The sequence below is a fragment of the Tachypleus tridentatus genome, chromosome 8, assembly GCF_004210375.1.
Source record: "Tachypleus tridentatus isolate NWPU-2018 chromosome 8, ASM421037v1, whole genome shotgun sequence".
In the NCBI taxonomy this organism is placed as follows: domain Eukaryota; kingdom Metazoa; phylum Arthropoda; class Merostomata; order Xiphosura; family Limulidae; genus Tachypleus; species Tachypleus tridentatus.
Genome location: NC_134832.1, coordinates 119,187,529 through 119,210,663, shown reverse-complemented (window position 1 = coordinate 119,210,663; position 23,135 = coordinate 119,187,529). Strand labels below are relative to the sequence as shown.

Here is a 23,135-nt window from a genome sequence, read left to right as displayed (position 1 = left end):
TATGATTTTATGCTATACACATTGATATAACATAAACAAAAAGTTTTTAACCCTATCATCATAAATCACAAGACAAAGGCCATGTCATTGTGTTTGCTGACTTACATTCAAAATTTTATTCAACTACTATTTCATGTATTTATGTCACTAAGTTTGGTATAAAATTCTAAGTTATAATTCAAATTTTCATATGATAAACATGATTTAATTTCTTAATTTAAAAGTAAATATTAAAAAAAAACACTTAAACATCAATTTTTGTTTGTCACATAGTATGCTAAATGCAAATTTAAAAAAATGTAGTTCTGTACAAATTAGAAACTCAAGTAACTGAATATTTGAAAATTAGGATATAAAACAAAAGCCTCCCAATCACTAATACACTGAAATGAAAACAATGTCCCCCCACCCATTTTCTTCAAATTTTGGAAACAGTCCCTTATATATATATATACTTAATTCTATGTATGACATGTGAATAACCAATCAAAAGCTCAGAATATCCCACAATTTGTCTTCCCAGCCATTTTTAAATATAATAATACCAATTCTTTTTTTTGAGACAAACCTTCATGCTGGTAAGTTGAGTCTTTTAGCCTGTTTGAAAGTTCTTTTTTGTCTCATGTACAGCTTCATTACTACACTAGATAAATTAGTGAATTTCTTTGGTTACTCAAATGTACACACAGAACCTAAAAAAAAAATATTTTGTTTTATATCTTCCATGTACAAAATTTCTTAAGGTTTAGCAACTAATGGCAAGCAGCAACAAAATACAAAGGTTGTAGCTAGAAGAGGTAACTGTTTGCTTTACTTCTTTATTTCCAGTTCTATGTTTTAAGAAATACAAGTTTAAAATCTTATTTGTAAATAGTAATAATGTATATACATATATAACATATTGTAACTGAAATGTGATTGTACTTTGCAAAATACTAGTCCACTAAAACACAACTAAGACAAATCACTTAAAAAAAATAAAGGTCACTTTTATATTCTTGAATAAGATAAGAAGTGCACATGTACCACATCATTGTAATTTCTATCAAAGCCACTAATAACTGAAAGGTCAATATAATACATATAAATATAAATAATTGTATAATGTTATGACATTTAAGCTATTTAGATTAAATAGCTGTGTTTGAGTTAAAATTTGTAATCAGTCATTCTAGAAAGAAAAAAGCATAATTTATATTTATTTCCTAATTTTTTCATGGTGGTTATGAGATTAGTCAAGTGTATTGAACATATACAAAGATTTTGATTTGATAGTGAAATTAACAGATGAAATCCAAAGTTTTTCTTAAACATTTTATAATCTTGAAATAAAAATCACTCTATGTTGGATAGTCAATATTCTGGGGGGGGGGGGGACTGCATGGAAATCTTTAATTAAAACACCTATTTAAGTAAAAACAGATTTTTTTTAGTTTTCACAAAAGCTTTGTTATAATCCCTGATGACAAGAAAATCCACTTGTAGAGAAAAATATATATTTAAAAATGGCTGGAATGGGTGGAGAATTTTTTTTTTTTAATTTAGAGGAGCGAACAACATTTCGACCTTCTTGGTCATTATCAGGTTCACAAAGAACCTGACGATGACCGAAGAAGGTAGAAAAGTTGTTTACTCCTCTAAATAAAAAAAATTTTCTGAACCCATACCAGCTGTTTTTACATATATAAAAGTTTTGTTATCTTCACTAATAACCTGTAAAATGTTGCAAACATATCATACATTATCAAAAATCACAGTATAATTACTTTCATAGACAACTTTACATTCCACTGAACTCGTCATGAAATGGTTAATAAAATTTTGAATACATGTCACTAAAAACTTAGTACCATGTGCAGAAAGAGTTAATGAATTTCTTTACTTCTGTTACTATTCCTTGAATTTTTGGTTATGATAAAAGAGAACTCTCAAGTTTGTTGTCTAGATATTTCATACCACCCACCTCATCATCACCTTTGTATGGTGTTGAGCCCTTCCCTCCAGCTATACTGAGACCTAAACCTGCTTGTGTCCTATGCAAGTTGATTGTGAGTTTTTCCTGGACCACATTTATAGGATCTGAAGAATTCGATACTATCATTGTTTGTGTACCTGTAAACAGATAAACAAATTTTATAAAACAATACCTGGACAAAAATTTGTGATGGAGAGCATCTTACACAACCAACTAACAACTTTAATAAAACTAGATTATGTTGAATAACTTACCGAAACAACTTTCTTTTAACGATACTCAAAAATAAAGTTTCAAAGAAAGTTAAATATTTCTCTAAACAAATAAAAATTACTGAAAATTTTCCTAAAAGATGTACAAAGTATGTGTTTAAAATATTTAAGATCCATATTACTAAACATCCTAAAAATTCATATACAGTTTATCTTTTCTATTAGCCTCAAATTTCTGTGAAACTTTACCTTATTCATGTAAAACATATAGAACATAGCGAACTTTCATTAAAAATCCCTTGCATTTAAACAGCTGAAATAAAAATATTAACTATAAGCACTTATTGTACATAGTCTTTAAATAACATTATTTCAAATGAATTAAATGGATTACACAATGGTAAAAACAGAAATAAAATGTAATGTTACATTAAGTAAAAGTACAGTTCTTTTCTTTTTTTCAACACTGTTTTCAGTCATTTCCATAAATTCAAGTACTTTATGCTAGATAATTATTGTGTACAATTCGATATAACAAGAAAAACCATTCTTGCCTGTTACTCCACTATTCCACCTAACATCAGATGGCTGGTGCACTGTAGGGATACTTTCCTGGTCTTTTTGTTCATCTTTACTTAAGGCTCTGGCAAGAATAGAAGCCACCTGATGATGTAAAAATATCTTATATTTTCTCTGCTCCAAAAATAAACATACATTTGCATCATTTGAAGGTATTAATTACAAATATTTTGAAGAGATTAATTACCATGGGTATATTCTCAACACAAAACTGAATATTTGCAAAAAATGCAGATTTTCTATTTATGAATACATTTTTTGTGTAAGAATTCATCTTTTGAAGTATATTTCAATGTGAATACTTAAACCATTTCTTACGCAACCTACTTATTATCTGACCTTGAAGTAGCTTGTTGAGTTTGTATAATGTTAAAATAAGTGTACAGAATTCTATAAGAACTTAATGCTACTAAACATAAAGTAAACTTGGAGATTTTCTTACTTTATCTCATATTTCCAAGCTTTTGTTATAAGAGTTTAAAAAAGAATATAGTTTCATTGCTTCTTTCTTAAAATCAACCAAACCACTTCAAATTAAGAGTTAACAATATCACAAAGAAACTATGTAGAAAATAAGTAATAATGTAACTATTTCAGGATTATTCTTAAGAAAAGTTACAAACTTTATTTAACAAAACAAAAATTTCAAATACACATCAAGTTCCATGTAATCTAAGTAAATAACCAATCACAAAAAAACTTTTACTTTCTCTTGATCTTCTTTCTCATTAGCTCTGTTTATTCGCTTCTTCTTTAGATGATGAGGTGTATCTCTACGATGAAGTTTATTGTGCCGTTCAGGTTGGTCTTCTGTGTCTGAAGTAAACCCTACACGTCGTTCTCCTTCCAACTAAAATAAAGGCCATTCATTAAAGTTTAACTACTTGAAAACATTAGTAGATCAGATTTGTTTAGTTATGACATGAAACAAGTGTTAAAAAACAATTTTATAAATCAAAAGAAAAATGAGAAATTTTACTCACATGTAGCTCTTCAATGTTCACAAAAAATAACTTTCACCTACCAATAATTGGTTTTCTTCATCTGATGCACTTGAAGAGTCAACTTCTTCATCTTGACCTTGTGTTTCCACTTCTTCCTTGTTTTGTGAAAACAGAACACCATGATGTGTGTCCTGCTCTACTGACGATTCAGAATTAGCCCTATTTTCTCGAGGCTGTGGTAGCCCAGCAACCCGGCCAGATGAAATGGGAGGTCCATCCTGAACAACATCTCCCTTAGTCACTTCTGTGTTTATAAAGAATATAAAAAAGAAACATTCAAAGTTCTCTCACCAAGCTACGTGCTAGTTGGGTATCTGTAAGACACGTGGAATTTAAATATTACATTTTAGTCAACATTCATTAAATTATCTACAAGAAATTTTGGAAAAATAAATTTGGAAGAATTGTTTTTATTAACAAATTTCTACATAAAACTAACAATAAAAATATTTTAAAATTAAATTACTAGTAACTTTGATTTGCAATGTTTACAAATATATTCTACAGATATTAAATCTCTTAATTTTAAAAATAAAACATAGGAAATTGCATCATGATGGTACAATGTAAGCAGAGGATAGCAGCTAAATGTGAAAAGCAAAAAAAGGGGGAAAAAACTTTCATTTTTATCTGAGCCAGTCTCACAAATAGAAAACCTTTGAGTAAAATCAAAGTGTGATGTACACAGTACTCAAAATGTATATATAATCAAGTCAAAGAGATTTGTAAAGCTGTAACTTAGAATGTACAATGTGAATCTACAAGTTAAAACTTCCAAATTTCTCTCCCTTTTTAATTTTTTAGTATTTCATCACAATCTACAGTATGCTTCATAAATAAATTTTGCTGTTTTGGTTTTCTAAAGGTGAAATTAATTATTACTTGCACCACTTCTTAATTTAAAAAAAACTTAAATCAATGGCTGTGTGAATCTTATAGCATAATCTCTATCCTTCTTGCATGCTAATACTGCATATAATTATATTTTTACCAGCACAGACATTAATTTTCACCTGAATAATTTGTTTTGTTGTCTTATCTTAACCCTTTCCAGAATGGATAGGTGTTACTGATATTCCTTGGTCATATTTCTTAACCAAATTACACAAAACTAAAAACACAGTCCTCAGTTGTGTTAAGTTTTCACTTAAAAATTCATACAATTTCCAAAATTTTATTAAGATACTGCTTTGGAAAAACATCTTGATTGATATTTATTGAGATTTTTTTTGAAACTATATTTTGACATTTGCTGTAATTGCCATTTCTGGATACAAATAGTAAAACAACATCACTAAAACTAACAAAGACTTACCAGTAACCTATGATGGTGTGTCTTTTTAAAACAGTGTACAGTAGCAAGCATTGTTGGTCAAAATCAATTTATAACTAATAAATGAAATTTCTTTTCAATAAACAATGAATCATTTTGTTAATTTTAACGATGATAAACTTAACACTCAATAACTGAGGATTTAAATCATCTGAATATTTGACCATAACCTATCATACTCTCTAAACCTAACTAGGCTTACCTAAGTTGTCAAAAAGAAACCTTCTTTAGCTTCCAATCAATTATAATTTAAAAATCACATTCAGAAATTAAAAATGTCTAATGTGTGTGTTTTCTTATAGCAAAGCCACATGGGGCTAGCTGTTAAGTCCACTGAGGGGAAACAAACCCCTGATTTTAGCATTGAAAATCCGTAAACTTACCGCCGTACTATGGGAGGACAAAAATGGCTAATGAAAGTTCACAGAAGTTTCCCATATTTGTGGTTTGTTCATAAGTATTTTAAAGTTGCCACTAAATTTCATTGTTTTTTGCAAGAGCTAAATCTAATTACTGTCTAATGAAACCATAAATTGCTGTTGACTTTTATTTCTTCAGTCTACAAGTGCAAAAATACTTTATAGCCTGCTCTATCCAATAGTATTTAAACTTTGCCTGCAGTTAATTTTAAGGCTGAAATTCATTAGTAGTTGTTAAGATCATATGCAAAACCATAAAAAGTCAGGAACAAAAGGCTGCACTAATAAATCTTGTGAAAGAAAAGTAAAATAAAGCGAAAAATAAATCACAAACAATTTTAGAAAAATCTAAGTGCATTGTTCACAGAGAAGTTTCTCTGGAGCTAAATAGAAATAAAAGTCTCAATTTTATTTCATGCTTTTCTAAGAATTACATGTAGAAATAAATGTAAATACATACCAGTGTCTCATGGGTAAGACATGGCAAACAATGCTGTATATTTCAGTTATTATTTAAACTGCAGAATATTTAACAAGATTTACTTTAAGTAAAATGCCATACAATTTCCATTTGTTGAGTTTGTTTGCTTGTAATTAAGCACTCTACCCACCATGGGTATCAAAATCCCAGTTTCTAGCATTGTAAGTCTACAGACATACCACTGTGCAATTGAAGGGAGATGTCTGTTGAGAGCTTCCTGCAGCTGACCAGTAATGAACAAACTTTTTGGTAGTAGAATCAAATTTATTTTAAATTCCACATTTTGAAGCCATTACTTTCTCCTTTATGTTTGGACAATTTCCTGCATCAATTTAACTATAATTCAGATGTGTTCAAACTTAATGTTTTCAAATAGGTCAGTCTAATTTTAACTTGGTAATAACAAAGTGTAAAACTTAACAACAACAACAAGAAAAAACTCATTCCAAGAACTAAATACTTTTTAAAAAATAGAGAAAAATTTCATACTTTACATGTTAATACCTACCTTTGGGATGTTGTAGAGAAGCTTCTGAAGATTCTGAAACTGCAGAACCAGTACTTGCTCGTTGTGGACGAAAACTATCAACAACATCTTCTTTCTATTAAACAAAATCAGATTAAATCAAGTACCAAAAATATGATCCATAAATGGTCTTAATTTCAAAAGTCCAGAACAATAATTCTGAAACTTTGACATTTTCATAAGTATTTTCTAGAAATTTGTATTGCACTCATAATGAATTCTTTAATATTACACTTTAAAGACTAAAAATAATTTTCATACAAAATTTCACAATGTAACCATAAGTACCCTGAGACCATGCAATTCTTTAACAAGAATATTTTTTAAATGTTAAACTTCCTATTATGCACTCACCTCTTCATGAGAAGCTACATGGCCATCAATGTTTTTTCCCTTGTGGACAAACAGCTTGGGATGTCTTGCTTTAAGTTCACGAGGATGAGGGGTATCATGTCTCACAAACTGTGTCTGAAAAAAAAACAATAATTTGTTGTGGTATAATTTTCTAAGAATAACAATCAGTTTTTTTCAAGATTGCCTAATGTTGACTACAGTAAGCTTTTCCCTATTTAACCTTTATTCTTTACTGTAAAATTACCTTAAAATAGAATTAAAATAACAGCAAGTAGACTTGGAGACAAAGGTCAAAGATAAGGGTATTTTCCTTGTAATATCATAAAAACAATCCTCTTATAATGTGTTAGTTCATACTATATGTTAAGATTTTAAAAATTTATATTTACCTTACAAACATGACAATAGAAGTCAATAACCTAAAATATGGACTTCATGGTTAAAAACAATACAAACCTTTCTATCCTCTACAGTTAGTTCACTGTTGAAAAAAACTTGTAAAGTGTTTTTTTATTTCTATAGATTACAAACTATCTGCATTATTTTAACTTTTTCAAATGAAACCAAATATACTTTATATTAACTTGTGATCAAAGCTAGGTATCTACACAGACCAGAACTAAAAATATATGCCTAGTAATGAGCATACTAATTAAATGTAATTTTCAAACTATATTAGTTGTAATAATTATAATGTAATGTTTTAAGCAATAAATCCAATAATATCTCACAAGGTTCAGCCACTGCAGGAGGCTTAGGTTAATCTTAAAAGCATATACTGAGCTAATAACAGAGAATAATAAAAATTATAAACACAGAATTAAATGAGAAATAATAAAAGTAGATATATTAAATATTCTAACTGACACTTTTTATCTCTACTACAGCCACGTTTCACCAATTTAGACTGATGGTAAAAGCTGTACATGACCCAGCCAGCTGAAGAGATATTGGTTAGCCCTAAATCCATAAATTTAACTAATATTGTGAAATAATATTTATGATAAAAATAATAAAATTGGAATTAGCACTATTTGGAATAATTATAATAGTAAAATTGTAAACAGTAAATATAAAATTAGAAAGGATAAAAACTTCTAAATAAAAGGACATACGTTAAATATTCCAACCAACACTGTGCCCAATGTGAAAATTCTTTTTTTAACTTTGTTAGGACAATGTCCAAGTCTTAAAGAAATATTGTAATGTGGAAAAAGGTATACTTAGCTCAGCTAACTTAACAGATTTAGGTTTGTATTCCCAAATCCATAAAATAAGCTAATTATATAAAATGACCTTTATATAAATAAAAACACAATAATAAGAATTACAATCATTATAATAAAATAGCTAATACAGTTAATAAAACTAACCTCCCTTTCTTCCTTATCATCTTCACTTCCTTCTGCAAATTTGACTGCTGACATTCTCTCACCTCCTCGCTGGTCCCAACTTAGCCTACTGTCTTGATCTGTACTATTTTGTAGCAAGTTTTCTATAGTTATAATAAATTATTATTTTGAAATTATTTTGTCATTACATTCTCAAAAACTGCATTAAAGAGATCCATACACTTGAATTTTTTTTTAAATGACTAAACAGATCCAAGGAATAAGAAACAGAATGGGATTAAAAAAAATTCAATATTCAAAGTTTACCAAGACTGTCTGTGTGATACTCCTGTTGAGGTAGCAGAAAACAAGTTAATACTTTATCGCCAGTTCTTTCGTCCTCATCTGTCTGAAACTTGAGCATTGGTTGCGACTGTTAAAATTGAGAAAATAATTTAACTCTAATTTGTGTAAATTATCATATGTTTGAATTTCTTCAAAAACTGAGTTACTACTTTATTTATTAACACACAAATTAATCACATTTATATACAAAAGATTAAGAAAAAAATGATACTGAAATCAAAAACACATAGCACTAGACTGAAGTAGATGTAATGTAACATTGGCTTTTATTTTTGTCGTGTCTTTCAGAAATTAAGTTTCCAAGCAACTTATAAAGTCATATACAGTAATAACCTGTTTGTAGTATAGAAGTGGCAGGGCTTAAACAGGCCTCTAACAAACACAAAAATTAAGTACCTGAAGCCAAATGTGTAATTTCAAGTATCTATTTCATTAGGTATCATACCACTTGTTATACTGTTTGTCTTGATTCTTCCAGTTGTCACCTTACAACTTATGTTGACCAAACCGGCTGATGGACAAACATTTAAAAACAATTTGTATGGAGTCAAAATCAAAAGTTAAACCTGCCACACATTAATGTATGGATAAACAGCTACTGCATCACCTACTCTTTGGGAAGTTTTGGTCTTAACAAAAAGCCCTATTATTCCAAATATTTTATAACCATACTCTTTTTAATTCATAAATCTGTTAGTTGCTTGTTTTTTGTTTGTTCTTCTCTTTATCAATGCTAGAATCCATGTTTATACCCTTTTTGTATCCACTAACTATTACTTTAACTTTTACAGGAAGTATCTGTAATGACTGTCTTTAGTATTTAATCTCACTCAAATATTCTTCAATTTCTTCTGGTCTTCCACTAGCTTAGATATAATGATTCAATATTCTTTGTTTCTGTATTGAAGGTTATCATGTCTAACCACTGACTACACTTAAGAACTGTTTCAATCATGTACTTTCAAACATTATGTTGTAGCTGGTTCTGTTTTTTACTTCTAGTGGTATTTTTATTATATAATAATAGTTGTAAAATATAACCTCCTTATCTTAGAAGTCTAAGTAATTAATATGTTGGGTTTTTCTTAACATTGTTAACCAAATGCAAACCTACATAACAAATATACCACTAACACCAACAAAATAACTAAACAGAACCATTCAAACTTGAAGAGAAAACAACAGAGTAAAAATCCACAATATAATCTTGTATTTGGATTTTTGTTATTGTTACTGCTAATTTTTAAGCAGCCTAATTTGATTTTAGTTAAAGCTATGAATATTTCTTAATAATAAACAATACACCTGAGTGAACAAAAACAGTTAAGTTATTTACCAAATCATTTACTTGCTCAATTGAAAATTCAATTAAAGTTATTCATCAAATAATAAATAATAAACTATTTCTCACCTGATTTTCAGACAACCAGAGGGCTTTTAGGTTCAGTGCTGTGATGCTTATTGGAAGATACTGGAGCCTAAAGTTAAAGAAAAATTGACCCTTAAATGGGCAACAATTTTACATTCAAACCATTTATGTATCTCACTGATAATTGTTTATCTACCTCTACTATTAAATCTCCGATGCAAAACTGATGTTTCAATGTCTGAGTAACATTGTTACAAACATACTACCATCACAAAATATTACCATTATTAACATCATAACTCAATAATAAAACACAATTATTAAATACAGTTATATTTTATTTCATAGTATATTATGCAACTCTGAATTTCCTGTGCTGTATTTCACACATAATCAAGAAGTGAGAATATTATAAATACATGATGCACATTGAATAGTTTCTTCTTCTTCATTGTTGTCTTTTATATTTTATTTAATCACAAGCATATTATGAAGTGGGAAAAAAGCTTGTTAAGTATGTCAATTATTTATTTAAAACCTGCTCAATGTATAACCATGACGGTGAAAAGAAGGCTTGTTTGCTTGTTGAATTTTGCACAAAGATAAGAGAAGTATCTACACTAGCTGTCCCTAATTCAAAAGTAGTAGCCTAGAAGGAAAACAATTAGTCAACACCCACCACCACTAACAGTTGAACTACTATTTTACCAACAAAAAGTGAGACCATCACAATGTGACAATGAAGGAATACAAAGAAAATATTTCATTAACCTATTACAATTCCCATAAGTCAGCATGCTTTCATACTAATTCAATAATAACTTTAAAAACCCAGATACAAATGAAATTATAATCACTTGTTTTCATTAATTTCTTTTGGAATATTCTAGCTTTGCATTTTTCCCCATTCACTTTTTAAAAACTGTTCCTTGTGGTTTAGGGTCACAATTTAAAGAAATTTGTGCAAAAATCTGAGAATGATCAACTTCTTTCACTAACCTGTTTCCAGAGACATCCAGAACGTGTAGTTCTTTTAGATTTCCTGTTTCTACAGGTAGATAGGTAAGCCGATTATCACGCAGAGACAGAACACCCAGGTTAGTAAGATTTCCAATCTCTGGTGGCAGCTCCATCAATCTATTACGATCCAAATTCAGGTTGGTCAATTTCACTAAGTTACCAATGGATGAAGGTAATTCAGAAATCAGATTCTCAGTCAGCACTAATTCTTGAAGGTTTACACAGTTACCTATAGCTGGTGTCAACTCTGGAAGACGATTTTGGTCAACCTTTGGAAGATGTGTAAATATTTATTTTACAAAAAACACAGTAAATGAAATACTCACTTTTATAAATAACTCATTAAGACTTATAACACAATAAGAGTTGATTTTCAACATTTCAGTGTGTATGATAAAAACGTATATTATAAAACAAAACACACACTCTAGATAAAGTTATTTTTAACTAACTCATACTTTTAAAATCATTTTATAGCCAAACATAAATAAGCACTGGTGAATTAAATGGTGAGTTTCTAAGACTTAAATAAGCACTGGTGAATTAAATGGTGAGTTTCTAAGACTTAAATAAGCACTGGTGAATTAAATGGCGAGTTCCTAAGATTTGTTTCTAGCAGAACCAAAAAAGTAAAATGATAAAACTGATTACCTGATAAAAAAAAAGCCACAAAACACACATATGTATGCATAATAGAGGAAAACAGCATAAAGAGAGAGTTTTAACTGTTTTACCTTAAATATGGTAAGTTTTCGTAGCTCTCCAATCCCTACTGGCAGAGAATCAAGACAATTCTGTGAAAGATGTAGATCAGTAAGGTTCTCCAAACCTTCAATTTCCTCTGGTAGTACCTCTAGCCTGTTCTCACTGACATCCAGACATGTCAACTGCTTCAGATTATCTATTTCCTGTAGCAAAGAAATATAACCATATTAACTAAAATTACTTATTTAGCTTACAAAATATTCAATTATAAACAAACATCTCTTTAAAGTTTGTAACTCTTCCATAAAAGTAATGCATTTTTACAACTAAACTCTATCATAAAACATACCTCATACCTTCACAATCATTCAAGTACACTACACTCTTAATAAAGTAATCCACACAAACAATTGCTTTATTTGTTGTTTTTTTTAACTTGTCTTTTGTGCACTGTGAGAGGAAAACTTGTTAATATTAGATATATACAGTAAGCAAACTTACCGGTGGTAAAGTAATGAGCTCATTACAGTCTACCCATAATTCCTGCAAGTTTGTAAGCTGGCCAATGAGTGGAGGCTAGACAGATTTGTAATACATGTTCATTATTTCAAATTCACAAAGCATATCATTTCACATATCTGAAGAAAACTAAGTCTCATGAATCCAAAACATCTTGTTCCAAATTATCAATTTTAAAATCACTTAAATTTAGTTCAATATGTAGCCAGAACATAATGAAAAAAATAAGTGTTATAAGTATTAAAAGCCACTTTTAAAAGTAACTTTAAGAATAGTAGTAGAGTTGAAGTAAACAGAATATCACAATATAAAGATCAACTACATAATGCAATCATCAGTATTAACATTTACTAACTATGAGAACAAAAAATACATAATCTATTTTTATCTGTTTTTAAATAATAATACAAAACAAGTTATGTTATTGTTTTACTTCAGCGGATATTACAAAAATAAAACAATAATATGCATGAATGATAATGAGCTTACCAATTCTTCAAATTCATTCCCTCCTAAATCTAGCCTTTCTAGTTTCACCAAAAATGTAAATGAGGGTGGCAAGGTTTTAAGAATGTTGTCTCGAACTTCAAGGGACTGAAGATTTGTTAAGCTACAAAATATGAAGTTTTATAGTCAATATATAATGGAAAACCAAAGAACTATAAATCTCCCACTGTTGCCTACTTGTATCCCAAAACATGTTACTTTAACACTATAATGTGATAAAATCTAATATCTGCCCTACAACAAAAAATACCAATATTGTTTCCTCAAATTATCATGTTCCTCAATTTGTTTTGAAATAAATCACTATAAAATAAATTTACCAAAGTTAATTAAATGTCCTTTCACTTTTTTATTATTAAAAAATAATAATACAAATCAGATTAAAACTTAACTCTACAATGCCTAAGTACATCAATTAATCACTAATTGTAAAATAAAAGATAAAAAAACACTCAATGAGATAGTTTGCAACCTGATAAAAACCTTCCATGTTTTACATTGATTATTTAAAATAACTTTTTTTATATACATGATACTCACATGAATACTTAAAAATATTCTACTTTGTTTTTTAAAAACAAAATTGAAATTTCTTACCTTTTGTTACAGATTTCAATTACGGGTATTTATGTCTTCCACAATTCTTGTAAACTTCTCCAATAAAGTTTTTATTTTGAAAAACTATAATTTTTTTCCTTGTTTTTATTTTAAAAATATTACAGACAGTTTTACTGTGCTTACAATTAGTGACACACAATAAAAGTAAACATTTCTCCTTTCCAAAATACAAATAAAATCTTCATAAACAAAAATACAGAAGCTATAAACAAATGAATAGCTACTCTAGGGCTATCTGTACTGGCTGTCCCTAATTTAGCAGTGTAAGACTAGAGGGAAGGCAGATAGTCATTACCACCCACTGCCAACTCTTGGGCTATTCTTTCACCATCAAATTGTGGGATTGACTGTCAACTTATAATGTCCCCACAGCTGAAACGGTGAGCATGTTTGAGGTGATGTGGATTCGAACCCACGGCCCTCAAATTACAAGTCGAGTGTCTTAACCACCTGGCTGTGCCATGCCTCAATGAATGAATGAAAGCAGAAAATTGGCTAAATACTTAAACAGTTTTATAAGCTACTTAATCATTGAGTGTAACTCTACACATGCATAATATAAGATATAATCTCTTAATTACACTACTTATTTGACTTACAACTTGTTACTAAACTGCCCTTGTAAACCAAGAATTCTTTGGTAACCATGCCATAGTTTTCACATATCACAGAAATCTCAAGTTTGAGAAACATTCTTCAATACGTAAAAGACAACACATGGAAGCAGCCCAAAGGAATTCTAGGCCTTACAATGTTTATGCTTTCTAGTATTTCAATGCACCAAGTGATACACCTGAATATCACCCAGTAATAAACCTACTACAGCAATAGTTGATAAATAAAAATATTATTATCCTAGCTTTTAATAATAAATATTTCATTATCAAATGAAAATACAACACATAAAATTACCTGCCAAAATCACTGGGCAGTTGTGTTATCGAAACATCATTTAAACCCAGCACTGTGAGGTTTTTCAAGTGTGAAAAGCCTGATGGAATCCTAAAAAGATGAACACAAAGGAGTATATTAGTCTGGAAATAGGAAATCAAGATTTCTATAGATAAAACTTAACATCATCCTCACATTATAGTGTTTTCAGTTAACTAAAGAATTCATAGTCAAAAACAAAATATTTTACTTTAAATAAAGCTATCAGTATAACATTGTTAACACAAGGCTTTAAAATGTACTGATTTTGGAAAGAGAAGTGACTAATAGACTTCTAAAGATATAAAAACTATAATTATTAACTAACTGACAACTAAAACAAACTTGGTTCAATGATGGAAAAATAAGAATACACTTATTCAAATATAATATTTAGTTTTTTTGTGTTTTTTTTTTAAAGATCAAAATGTATGTAGCTCTTGTGATCTCAAAATACAGCTATTTAAGCAGTTTTACAATTAACAAAGCTTAATTGTTACAAATAGTTGGTTAAAACACTGATAATGGTTAAAAGGTAAATATTTATTTTTATTTAATGATCTAAATCCAATTTCATTCTGGTTTGTTTTATCAGATATTTTATGGCATATAGCCAGGTACAACAAATTCAGCAACTACACGTACATTTGTTTTGTCTGTCTGTCTGTGTTTAGGCTGGGCGATGCAAGAAAAACTCTTCGAATTAAAATGAACTGAGGTGTGTTTTCTGATACAGATCATGAAAGTTCAAATCTGAAAGCCAACAAAGTAAAAGCTCAGCTCTGTGTGATAAAACATCTTGACTTTGATAAAGATACTTTTATTTCCACCCAATAACCTTAAGTGGCAGACAATACCCAATAAGCTAAATTGGCAGACGGTACCCAATAGGCTTAACTAGCATAAAGACTTTAAATATTTAAATCCAGCATTTGTGATATCAATCCTTATTATGCAAATAATGTAAGTAATGTAAAAGAAATTTTCTACTCCTCTCACAACATCTTCTGGTATTTTATCAGTTAGTGTAAGACAAGTATTAGAACGCTGATAAGTAACTACAAAATGGAAACCTATGGAAGTGATAATGTTCTAAAGGTAATAAAACTCAAACTTGTCCAAAGAATACAGAATAGAGAAAAACATTTCCAAGTGAACTCAATATGACCAAATTAGTACATGTACATACAAGATAATTAAATATATGTAAAACAGTAGGTATGGGAAGAGAAAGCACCATACAGAGAAGCAAACAACGTTTCGACCTTCTTCAATCATCGTCATCACAAGATACAAGGTAATTGTTTTACAGAATAAAGACTAGATAAAAACTTCCAAGTTAACTCAGCAAAGCAGATTTAGTATTTGCACATACAAAGTAAAGCCAAGAATAAATTTGTTTTCACTTACTTAACAATAGGATTGCTGCTGAAGTCAGCCACCTGCAGTGACTTCAAGAATTTGATATTCTCAGGAATTTCAGAAACATCTGAAACAGAGAGAAATGTAAAATTACTTTTTGTTATATCTATATTAATTCAACACATGCTTTTACTCTTCAGAGATTAGCACCTGTATCAATTTGACATACAGACTGTAAATGTTTTTTTAAGTTTCTAGACAGATATTTTTCATTAATTAATTCAACACATACTTCTAGTCTTAAGAGATTAGTACCTGTATAAATGTGACATACATACAGGTATTTTTCATCTTTAGAAATAATATTCCATCACTGATGGAAAGTCAATTGTAAACTGAATGACTAGATCACACACTTACCAATAAAATCTACACAAATCCCATAATTTCCCAATTTCCCCAACTATTTATGCAGAAAACTGATTGTGTGTCCAGATTGTTTTTGGTTACATGGCACCTAATTACATGAGCCATATAATAATGTATAAAAAACCATAAATATGGCATTTAATTCCATTGTTAACTGATGGAATCCCCTATTAATTTAGCACAGAAAGAAATTTATTTTGGATCAGTTATTTACACTTAATGTTGTAACAGGAAAATATATGAAGTTACTTTGAACAGTTTTTAATAAAGTTAATATTACTGAAAGCTAACATCTTTACATATTATTAAATATAGCAGAATTCAATGAAAAAGATGAACTTGTGGCTTTTCTAACTGTCCATAAAACACAGATTATTACTGAAGCAACAAACAATACTTCTTGTAACAAACGAGTATTCAAACATTTCTTTTCACATTAACAAATAACTGTTTGATGATATAGCCATGTCTCAAATGGAAAAATAATTCAAAACTGAACATACATAATGAAACAGAAAAACTATTTTCAAAATCAAACTGCAATAAGCATTTAAGGCTGTGTAGGACAAGGGGAAAAAGTCGAGAATGTGACACTGTGTTTATATAATAATTATTAATAATGACTTCTGACTGAAAGAACAGTATTTGTCTCTACACACAGATACATCAGTTTCATAAGCAAATTAGGTTTATTCTAGGCAGTAGATACAACTTCAGTAATAGGTTAGGTTTTTAAACAAACTTTCATCCAATTTCCACAGAACATTCAAGTCTGATGCAAGATTGTTTTGATAAAGTAAAACAATAAAAAGACAACTGTTAAAAATGTGATAAAAAGTATAAATTCACAAAGAACAAAGTCCCAGTGTAATTTATGTTACAATTCATACCAACAATGAAGTCTGAAATGACGTTTTCATACGTAATAACTAAATAATTTACATTTATTAAGTAATCTGCTTTAATACAGCACATTACTACATTTGTTTTATAAGTACATAGCATCCAGTGTTTCCTGTAAAGGAGTAAAAATATATCAAAGAACACAAGAAAGACGACGACAAAAGGTCACGTGGGTTGTTTGAAAATTTAACAACCTCAAGAATCGCTACCTCCTTCGACTTGATATCATATTGATGCGCGGGCGTGTGTGGACAGTAGTAATGTTCCCTGATGGCGAAAGAAAGCAGCTGGCGACAAAATTTATGCCCAATCTGCTACTAAAAATAACGTCCAGTTTTTGAACAGATATATAAATGTTTGAACGTGAAACGAGATGTTTCGTAGTCACACAACTACAGCAACAGATTACTTGTTTCGTGCTAATATATTATGCATACTATATAACAAAATGTACCGCGAATTTACCCATAGTTTAATTAATCGCTTACTTTAAACTGAAAAGCGTATGAATTGCAGTTAACCATGATCTGTATAATGGGCTACTACAAAATTTTACTTAAGTTTTCTTTCTTCTACATTTCGTTATAATGTTTTTGTTTGCACATAACAGTTTACAAAAATGCTGAAATTTATAAAACAGCAAAATTAAGAAATATTTAAACACAACTTTTTAGAACAGCGTTCAAGGAACTGTTCCGTCGGAAACTAAAAAAGTGAGGGAGGGGGAATACTTATGACGCAACTAGTTTATTTCAACCAAAATTCAACAGTCGACAACACATACTATGCTATAATTGAAATAGAAAATGCTGATATTCTCAAGAATACGATTACGAGATTTTGAATTTTTATTTTAATTCTACTTCAAAATAAAATATACAACTTTAAAATTCCAAGTTAGTTACAGAAGTTCAAAGAACCCAGTTGATAATACTGTCAGATATGTAAAACAGATGTGAGGTTTCTAGCTTGAAGTGTTTACCTACCGTCATCACGTGTTTAAGTTATCAATAGAGAACAATTAAAGGAATCCGATATCCTGACACTTCCTTCACTGGAGAGAAACTTCAAATGTGCGAGTTCGCACCTTAAAGTCTGCTCTCTGAAACTACTCAGGTTAAAGTTCGCTTGTTATTTGAGAAGTAACAATTTTTCCTTAAATTTTAATTATTAATATCTATAATATATAGGATTTAGGCTTCACTTCATGTAATAATCATCCTTTTTATTTCAATTATTATTAACTCTTATATTAACATTTCCACTTAAATATCTCTCTTTAGAAAACATTACATAGCAAGCCCAAAGCTATAATAATCTAATCCAGAGGCTCATTATGAGAAATTATATTAATATATTCTTCTACAATAAATGCTTGCTTTAAATTTTAATTTCAAAAATTATTTTACAAATAATATAACATTAACCATGCCGTGTTTAACACGAATTAAAATATTTTGCTGGCATAGTTTATCAAACCATTTTCCAATTAAATGAAAAACTAATACTTCATCGTCTGAAAGTATCGGTGTCGACTGCGATTCTGTCATAAATAAATGTGACGTCTATAAAAATACAACATCAAAGTTCTTGATGACGAGAAACCCACTTGAAATAAAAATGATCTAAGACTGGCTAGTATGGATATTAGCACTTTTATTGATAAGAAGACAATCGAAGTTCATAAGCTGTTGGATCATATTACACTAAGCATATACATTATCAGTACACTATAAACAGAAAACTATTTCCTTTAAGAATATACAAAGCGACCACAAAACACACACTAATTTATTTACTTTAACAGTTATTATAGTGTCAACGCCTTCAACAAGCTGGCGAGACATAATAATTATTCTCGTTACAACTTTGTTATCATATTTTTCCACACCACATTCTTAATCTAGGCCATTAGCAAAATTCAAAATTTATATTAGAAAAAAGAATAATAATAATATTCAACCACACAATATTCATTATATCCACTTTTGTATTAACAAATGGCCTATATAAATAGCATTTTGGCTAGTTATCACCACTCACCACCCACTCTTGGGCTACTCTTTTATCAACGAATAGTGGGATTGACCGTCACATAACACCCCCACAGTTGAAAGGGCGAGCATGCTTGGTGTAACGGAGGTTCGAACCCGCGACTCTCAGATTAGTTTATATAATGTGGTACAATGAAAATTTTATTACAATTTTTTTAATGCGGTTGGAGATACTGTAGACATTGTTTATTGAAAATACAAACACCTATTTTGGATCCACCAAATGTAACTCTTGGTAACAGCATGGGACCAAAACAGGAGATTGTGGTTTGAGTAAATAATATCCACAGTATTTCCAGCCTTGTTTCCTTCATTTTTACGATCCCTATTTGCAGGTTCCGAATTCCCAATTTTTTATTTATCTTGTTTGCTAGCTTCTTCTATGCTCAATATGGGCAAATAATTATTTGATATAGCAGCTAACTACATACATTGTAATGAAATAAACATAACTAGTAGCCAGCTGAAACGGTTCATAACGATTTCCTGTAACTATTGATCATGTTAGTTGGAGATGTAAAATGTTAAGCTACAGCTGGAGATTGTCATGGAGATTTGAGAATATATGATACACAGCACGGGAAAAATATTTATCTCGACCAAAACACAACTCCACTAAGCTAAAAAGTCAGTAGAAAGGCAGCCATTTCAAATAAAAAACACTTACTTTTAAAGTAATTATTCTACAAAAGTGTGTAATAAAATTTTATATTATGTGTATTGATAGAAAAATATCGACTGTGTAGTGTCCAGCGGATTGAACATGTATATACTACAGTTATCTAATGATCGTCTATTATTAGCTGGTAATTCGTGTTTCACTCTGTATTTAAGTTTTTTAAACGAAAGATAACCTCAAGAGGTTTACAACAGATTTTGATTTTAGCTTATGAAAAATATAGAAGAAACAAATCGACTTTTCAATGCCACCATGATCTTGGAAGTACCTTCGTATTATACAAAATATTTGGGTGCAACATATCTTCCTGTTTTTGTTGTAGAAAATAATTATTACAAACATGCCGTTTTGAGTAGATTTTCTTTTCCTTTTAAGCCTAGCATACACGTTTTTTGTTCATTTTTATAAATGTATAGACTTAACAGTCAATATTAAAGGTTTTCAGGTGATGTTTGAATTGAATCTACTATTTAATGTGCTTTTTACCCAAACGTTCTATTAGGGTTTAATGAAATTACCTGCCATCCCTATTATGAGCCACTACTATACTTCCCAACACACCACTTTTATTCTTGAAAATACTTAATGGTCTTGTGTTAAAAACATAATAGGTCCAACATAACGTCTTGTAACTAATTTATCTTATTATTTCAAAGAATTTAACTCTAAATACCAGTGCGCTCAACTGACTATTTTTTACTAGTCTATTTAATTTTCGCGCCAAGCTACTAGAGGGCTATCTGCATGAACAGTTTCTAATTTTGAAGTGACAGACTACAAGAAGCGCACCTAACCAATACTACTTACTGCCAACCCTTAAACTACTTTTAACCGACGAATAATGTGATTGAACACAACATTATAATGCCCCCATGGTTGAAGTAGTGAGCACGTTCGGGAATAGGTTTCGATCCTGCAACCCGTAGATTATTTGTTAATCTTATTATTAGGCTTGTATACTGAATTTTGATATTATTTATCTCATCAGAAAATTTCGAAGTAAAGGTTAGTTTTGATAAATAGCAACCAATTCTTTCAATTCTCAAACAGTCATCCTTAGCTCGGCTACAACAGAACCATGCAGTGAGCAAACAGTATTTGTATCGAATCAACAAAACTTCTCCAATCGTGTTCAATTATTAACCACTAAATTAAAAAAAAAAAAAAAATCCATCGCTATAAGGTAGAAAGGCTATTTTCGTAAGACTTTTTTTCTATGTGAAATTCAAAGTTAAAAACTAGAAGGGCTCAAAATCTAAATAGAAACATTATTATTATTTTCGTTTTGTGTCTTTATTTCGTATTAGTTTTAGAATTGTTATTAATGATAAATTAAAGAAACAGCCATTTCTTTTCAACCCGAAATCTATATAAATATAGTACTACTGTCTGTTGTTTGTCCATGTAACTACTTCGCACGGTGTAGATCAGGGGTTCCCAACCTTTTGGCACTCGTGACTTGAAAATGCAATTGATGAAATAAAATTAATGTTATCCCAAGCTACTTCTAACAAGGCTTCGCGACCCCAAGGGGGTCTCGACCCACCGGTTGTGAACCCTTGGTGTAGATGATCTTCATCAAAACTGGCATGGAGGATCATTGGGTCTATGAGGACATAGAAATGTTCAGTTTTGTGGGTTTTATGGGCGTTTTTTACCACTACCTCAATAATGAACATTAAAAATGTTCAAACTTACACTGCTGTTGTAACTTTACACATAAACTCTTTCATAAACTTATATTAATTTCTTCTAATAAAATTTCAATTTTTATTAGGTATTTTTTATCTATTTCTACGCCTTCTTTGTTTCTTTAGAAAGAGATTTTCTTTTAATGCTCTTTAGCCGAGAATTCAAGTAATGTGTGCAAATTAGTCGAATGTTTGAAGAGATGGAATTAGTACGGTCAAGAGAAATGAGAAAACACGAAGATACAATTTAAAAATGTCCACAATATACAACAATTTTTTTCCTATATAGCCTGGTAATTTTATTTTCGTATCTGATGTTTTTGTATGATAGTATACGGAGAGGGGGGGGGGGGGCGGATTTGAAAGGGGAGCTCGAAATAAATGGGCATGAGAGAGCCTGAGAGGAGGTCAATGAAAATACGGTGAAAACGTATATTTATTTGTATGACTGATACAAGTTCTTTAAGAAACATGCGTTCTAGTTCTTATTCGCTCCTTCAAAATATTTTTATATCATACCAAAATACATAGCAAAAGCAATTACTGGCTTATAAATGGGTGTATATCACGTAAATTATGGTAATGTATACGTACAAAAGAATATAATAATGCAGATGTAATCCGTGAAGATATTACGGCGTCATATGTCATTGAATGGGCGTCTTAAGTATTTTGACATGAGAGCTAGCTCCAAACCACACCGAGGTCACCGTGTAACATTCCATTCACGAGTAAGAACTTCTGACACCTTCTTACTAATTCCAGAAGTCATACAAGTTTAGTCACAGTGAGGTAAAAAACAAAACAAAAAAACATGATGACTCTTAATAAAGCAGATACATAATTCATGATAAATAATAATAATTTCCTCTGTTAGTTCGTCAAACGGACGCCTTCCCTCGTAACAGAAAGTGGGCCTAATTAATGCCTCAAATGTTGAAGAAGCTTTACGTATTTCACCAGCGAACACATGCAGTACATGTATAACGTACATAAAACGCAATGTTATCAGAAGTGCTTTAACACTGCAATATAAATAGTACTAGAATAGCTTTAACTATAGTGATTTTTTTAACATACGATATGTGTGAACAGAATACAAACCACCATATACAACTTGTTACTGCAAACTGACCCATATCGTGATAACTCTTGTATTGACTGCTTATGGCGGCGTCCCCAAACTTTTGTCATACACACCCCCTTTGTTAAATGTTTTACATTATCCTCTTCTTTCAATCAGTGAATTAAGTAACGAGAGGTAATACACATTAAAATAACATGTGTTGTAGTGATTATTGTTTCATTCATGCAAAATATATTAATACTCTTAATTTTATATTACTGCAGTACTGACTACTCGCCCCTCCCTCAAGTGATCACACTTTCGCCCCCACACTTTGCGAAACGCTGACTTGTGTAATTTTGTAGCAGAAACAATAAAAAAATATGGTATTCTAGTTTAAAACAGCTGATACTAATTGTATTCTTGCTGACCCCCCCAAAAAAAACAACAAATTTTGACATTCAATATGAAACTGCTAAAACATAAGCTCTCTCTCTCTCTCTCTCTCTATATATATATATATATATATATATATATATATAGAATTTACACAGTAATATATATATATTAGTGAAAATGAATACATTTTAACAACGTTTAATGACCAAAATCACAAGGAAGGACTGCATTAAAAACAGCAAACCTAAACCACTGACTAATTATATTAGTTTGTTGTAACTTAAAAAACAGCTATAATGTGGGA

General features: G+C 30.1%; 1 protein-coding gene across 2 annotated transcripts in view; it reads right to left on the bottom strand.

Moving 5' to 3' along the window:
• Positions 1–23,135, bottom strand: part of LOC143223332 (protein lap4-like) — a 79,641-nt gene that overhangs the window by 45,045 nt on the left and 11,461 nt on the right. For both annotated transcript variants that reach the window (XM_076451199.1, XM_076451200.1), the window contains exons 3-17: positions 15,659–15,737; positions 14,231–14,320; positions 12,683–12,803; positions 12,176–12,250; positions 11,704–11,877; positions 10,949–11,238; positions 9,992–10,058; positions 8,542–8,647; positions 8,257–8,378; positions 6,884–6,997; positions 6,512–6,605; positions 3,791–4,014; positions 3,473–3,616; positions 2,742–2,850; positions 1,964–2,112 (exon numbers count right to left, since the gene is read on the bottom strand). In XM_076451199.1, the coding sequence (XP_076307314.1) occupies positions 1,964–2,112; positions 2,742–2,850; positions 3,473–3,616; positions 3,791–4,014; positions 6,512–6,605; positions 6,884–6,997; positions 8,257–8,378; positions 8,542–8,647; positions 9,992–10,058; positions 10,949–11,238; positions 11,704–11,877; positions 12,176–12,250; positions 12,683–12,803; positions 14,231–14,320; positions 15,659–15,737 (1,958 nt within the window). The remainder of the gene's footprint in view (positions 1–1,963; positions 2,113–2,741; positions 2,851–3,472; positions 3,617–3,790; positions 4,015–6,511; positions 6,606–6,883; positions 6,998–8,256; positions 8,379–8,541; positions 8,648–9,991; positions 10,059–10,948; positions 11,239–11,703; positions 11,878–12,175; positions 12,251–12,682; positions 12,804–14,230; positions 14,321–15,658; positions 15,738–23,135) is intronic.